At 42.1% G+C, this 5486-nt stretch overlaps 1 protein-coding gene across 1 annotated transcript; it reads left to right on the top strand.

Annotated features, from left to right (window-relative positions):
• Nucleotides 1–1474: 1474 nt before the first annotated feature.
• Nucleotides 1475–5096, top strand: LOC124147238 (probable G-protein coupled receptor B0563.6). Its single transcript, XM_046517895.2, has one exon. The coding sequence runs from the start codon at nucleotides 1986–1988 to the stop codon at nucleotides 3216–3218; it is 1233 nt and encodes a 410-aa protein (XP_046373851.2). The 5' UTR covers nucleotides 1475–1985; the 3' UTR covers nucleotides 3219–5096.
• The last annotated feature ends 390 nt before the right edge of the window (nucleotides 5097–5486 follow it).

Raw genomic sequence — 5486 nt, forward strand, 5'->3', positions numbered from 1 at the left:
ATTTTATCATATACCATAACATTAAATTGTATCTAGTCGCAAGTGACTGCCGGGTCGTGTGTTCAAGACGCGGTATGTTTAAAGATATTTTTATATAAAAAAATGGAAATACAAGCAAAATGTGCAGCGGAGTTTATGATGATGCAGCGGTGCCTGAGAACCAAGACTTATTTTTTAAGCCTAATGGTACACACAGTGCTGCATATTTTATTCTATACAGTAGTACATAAGGTGATATGTACGGTGGTACATACATTGATACGCACAGTGATACAGAGCAAAGAAAAACAATCCGATCATTTGCCATGTGTGACTTTCTTATGGACTCACAAAGAGGGCAATACTATAATACATATAATAAATGTTATATTTGGGAAAACACTTTCTTAGTTGAGTACAGATTCTCGTACTTTTTTTTCTTTTTTCTTTTTTTTTTGGGGTGGGGAGGGGGGTTGTTCATAATGAAATACTTGTTTGTGAACAAATCCAACAGTAGTAATGGGAATCCATATCAGCAGTCAACAAGACTAAACAGGAATGGTGTCTGTAGGGCAGTGCATTGGCAAAAACATTGTATTGCTACAATATAAGTTGTAGCAGGATCCCGACAAGAAGTAACAAGGTAATAATTTAAGTCATACATTCTAATGGACGTCCTTTACAACACAACCAAATAAAACACGAAAACAATTATGCCACTACAAGTAAATATGATAAATCTTCTGATTGACTCAGTAACTAAGGACTTTGTTTCATATTTAATGGTGTTATTTGTACTGGAAAGTGGATATACTGTGAATTTCTTGCAGGCCGCTATATTCCTTTTGTACGATAGAACAATTTTCCGTTTCCATTCGTTAATTCACAAGAATGTCTACGAATACATATAGTTACTTATATGTTATAGATGTCCATTAACAAATCAAGAAAACTTACATAACTGAACATTTGTAAATAAGGGTTGGACAACTGATTAGTCAAGTCCAGAAAATCTCGCATGTAAATCTTCAAATCTTGCACAGTCTCGCACGAAAGTATCGTTTGGTCTCAAGGCCCATCCCTCTGTTTATGGTCTCTATTCCAGGCAATCTGAAAAGACATGACTCAATACTATCCGATGTCAAGATACCGTCCCCACTAGTCAAGCATTTTGCTCTGGGCCTTTTGACTAGCCTGTGGTTCAGTACACATTAACATTATCGACTAATAGCTCATGGAATATACATGTACTATGGTAGTCAAGAGGATGGATATTTCCAGGGTTGCAACTTGACCTGAATTTTCACTTGCCTGAATAGTGATTACATATTGGGACACCCCTAAAAAATCTGAAATTATGCTAATCTTCAGGATAACTTAATATGTGTGAGGGAACAAATTTAGATTCATATCATTTCAAACTACTCATTTCCATTTCCAACTTCTTATGATGTGCAAGTGATCATCACCTCCATGATTTTGAGGCAACTTTGTTTCAGATTGTTGTGACTTAGCTCTATTTCTCCTCGTCATGAAGATAACACAATGTGTTTGGAGTCGTGACTCACTTAGGGTTAATACCCTTCATAGATAGCTCATGATCGAACAGGACATGCATCCTTTATATTATCAGGTGAGTTTCAACAATGACATATTGTCAATTCCACAGACTGAACCTTTACAGGAGGAATATCGTCAATTGTTTCTTGGTCTGTGTTTTCACTCGTGCCCCTGTTGGGGTTACGCTATATCATAAACAGATAAAGTAGTACTAAGCCTTACCAAGGACCATGAAGTGGCCAAGGACACTGTCACATTGACTTTTACGATGTTACTAAGCTGCCATGACGGTAGTGTCCTACAGCCAGTCACCAGTGGATCATGGAAGGCATCTGCAGCATCTTGACTTTAGGAGGGTGATAACGCTGTTTGTGTTTCTGTGCCAAGTGGAAACAGGCTTGTCGGATTCCTTTTTGGTCTGATATAGTGAGATTCAGGTCTTCACGATGGTAGTTCTGGAGAATTTGGAGCACCTCGGATCTAGGGGGGAGGAAGGAGACATAGTTCGTGTTGGCCTGAATGACGCTGTGGCATTGAATATTGACAGTATGGACTACAGTGCCAGGGTTGTGGGCTATCTCATTCTTGTGCCATTTATTTGCATTTTTGGCATAATTGGTAACATTGTGAATATTCTGATCCTCCACAAGGGACCGTTCTCTGGAGCTGCGTATGTGTACTTAAAAGGCTTGGCATTCTATGACATGCTGAGTTTGATTTTCATTCTGCCAATTTGTGCAATCCGTTGCCCAGTGTGTTCTGTGGCAGAGCGCTCCTGGAGTGTTTACGAGGCGTACATCTATATTCCCGTTGGTGACATATTTATCAAGGCCAGTGTTGTGACAACGGTTGTCTTCACCATCGAACGCTGTCTCATGATTTGTTTCAACAATCATTTCCGTTTTGAGGTTAAAAAGACAAAGTCGGCCATAGTAACCGTTTCGCTTATTGGTTTTTTTTGCACAGTGGAAAACATTCCAACATTCTGGATGTATCACATCAGCATAAATGGATCCATTGTCCAGACTGATTTTGCAAGTTCAACATTTTTTGCTTTTTATGGATGGCTTGATGCTGTACTCTTCCAGTTTATTCCAATGATTGTGTTGTTCATATTCAATATCATACTAATAATCTACCTCAGGAAACATCGTCTGGTTCAGCGCGACCTTCAAACTCCGACCCAGATTGCCAAAAAAAAATACAACCTTGAACAGACACGTATGATTTTCTTGCTTATAGGTATTATTGTGTTATTTTTCTCAACCATGGTACCAAGTTCGGTGATGCAGCTGATTGGCTACAGTATACAGTTTGGTTCGGATGTCTTCACCAAGTTTCAAGTCACAACAACTGTTCTCATAGCATTAAACTTCTCATGCAATTTCCTTTTATATTGTGCCATCAACAAAAGGTTTTGGATGACCTTCAAGAGGATTTGCTGCTGTTGCTGCCAGAATCGAATTCATCCGGTGATGGATGCTGTTGTGGCAGAGCAAGCTGTTGTGACCAGACTAAGATTTTCTTATGCCAGGAACAGGACAGAGTTTTCCAGGGGAGCCAGTGCTTTAACAACAGGGATGACTCTCACCACTGATATTTCCCGATCCAGGCCAAATCCAGAACTTGTAGAACCTGTCTCAGAATGTGATAAAGAAAATAGTGACGCGAGTAGATAGGTGCAGTTTGAGAAGCTGGTTTAGAGAATCTGATGGCTTTGTCCGATGCAGGTATTTCTACATCTGGAGCAGAACAGTCCTCTTCAGAACTATGTGACAAAACTGGACAAATGTTATTTGTGAATGTTTAACAAAAGAACAACTTACTTTCTGCAATGTGGTTATTGAAAAGTGAAAGAGATTCATTTTTATATAGAATGTTTTACAAGTGAAAAATGTATAATCACACCTCCATACTGAGACGTTGTTCAGATACAGTTGTTGTTATTCAGCAGAGTCCGTTTTATTGAATGTGAACACTGAAGGGAACACAACACAACCATAAGTGGTTGCAACGTGATGTAACTTCCAACTCAAGAAGACTGACCATCTCAGGGGTAGTCACTTGGAAGTGAATTCTGGTATGACCAAGTCTTGTCCACGACAGGACATGGCGTTGGATACCAGGTGTGACCAAGTCATGTCTAGGACAGTGCGTGGGGTTGTTTACCAGGTATGACCAAGTCTTGTCTAGGACAGTACGTGGGGTTGTATACCAGGTGTGACCAAGTCTTGTCTAGGACAGGACATGGGGTTGGATACTAGGTGTGACCAAGTCTTGTCTAGGATAGTACGTGGGGTTGTATACCAGGTATGACCAAGTCTTGTCTAGGACAGTACGTGGGGTTGGATACTAGGTGTGACCAAGTCTTGTCTAGGACAGTACGTGGGGTTGTATACCAGGTATAACCAAGTCTTGTCTAGGACAGGACATGGGGTTGGATACTAGGTGTGACCAAGTCTTGTCTAGGACAGTACGTGGGGTTGTATACCAGGTATGATCAAGTCTTGTCTAGGACAGTACGTGGGGTTGGATACTAGGTGTGACCAAGTCTTGTCTAGGACCGCATGTGGGGTTGTATACCAGGTATGACCAAGTCTTGTCTAGGACAGTACGTGGGGTTGGATACTAGGTGTGACCAAGTCTTTTCTAGGACAGTACGTGGGGGTTGTATACCAGGTGTAACCAAGTCTTGTCTAAGACAGTACATGGGGTTGGATACTAGGTGTGACCAAGTCTTGTCTAGGACAATGCGTGGGGTTGTATACCAGGTGTGACCAAGTCTTGTCTAGGACAGTACATGGGGTTGGATCTTAGGTGTGACCAAGTCTTGTCTAGGACAGTATGTGGGGTTGGATACTAGGTGTGACCAAGTCTTGTCTAGGACAGTACGTGGGGTTGGATACTAGGTGTGACCAAGTCTTGTCTAGGACAGTACGTGGGGTTGTATACAAGGTATGACCAAGTCTTATCTAGGACAGTACGTGGGGTTGTATACCAGGTGTGACCAAGTCTTGTCTAGGACAGTACATGGGGTTGGATCTTAGGTGTGACCAAGTCTTGTCTAGGACAGTACGTGGGGTTGGATACTAGGTGTGACCAAGTCTTGTCTAGGACAGTACGTGGGGTTGGATACTAGGTGTGACCAAGTCTTATCTAGGACAGTACGTGGGGTTGGATACTAGGTGTGACCAAGTCTTGTCTAGGACAGTATGTGGGGTTGGATACTTGGTGTGACCAAGTCTTGTCTAGGACAGTACGTGGGGTTGGATACCAGGTATGACCAAGTCTTGTCTAGGACAGTACGTGGGGTTTGGATACTAGGTGTGACCAAGTCTTGTCTAGGACAGTATGTGGGGTTGGATACTTGGTGTGACCAAGTCTAGTCTAGGACAGTACGTAGGGTTGTATACCAGGTGTGACCAAGTCTTGTCTAGGACAGTATGTGGGGTTGTATACCAGGTGTGACCAAGTCTTGTCTAGGACAGTACGTGGGGTTGTATACCAGGTGTGACCAAGTCTTATCTAGGACAGTATGTGGGGTTGTATACCAGGTATGACCAAGTCTTGTCTAGGACAGTACGTGGGGTTGAAAACCAGGTGTGACCAAGTCTTGTCTAGGACAGTACGTAGGGTTGTATACCAGGTGTGACTAAGTCTTATCTAGGACAGTATGTGGGGTTGTATACAAGGTGTGAATAAGTCTTGTCTAGGACAGTATGTTGGGTTGTATACCAGGTGTGACCAAGTCTTGTCTAGGACATTACATAGGGTTGGATACTAGGTGTGACCAAGTCTTGTCTAGGACAGTACGTGGGGTTGTATACCAGGTATGACCAAGTCTTGTCTAGGACAGTACGTGGGGTTGAAAAACCAGGTGTGACCAAGTCTTGTCTAGGACAGTACGTAGGGTTGTATACCAGGTGTGACCAAGTCTTATCTAGGAC

Source organism: Haliotis rufescens, unplaced genomic scaffold, assembly GCF_023055435.1.
Source record: "Haliotis rufescens isolate VD_foot unplaced genomic scaffold, xgHalRufe1.0.p SCAF_216, whole genome shotgun sequence".
In the NCBI taxonomy this organism is placed as follows: domain Eukaryota; kingdom Metazoa; phylum Mollusca; class Gastropoda; order Lepetellida; family Haliotidae; genus Haliotis; species Haliotis rufescens.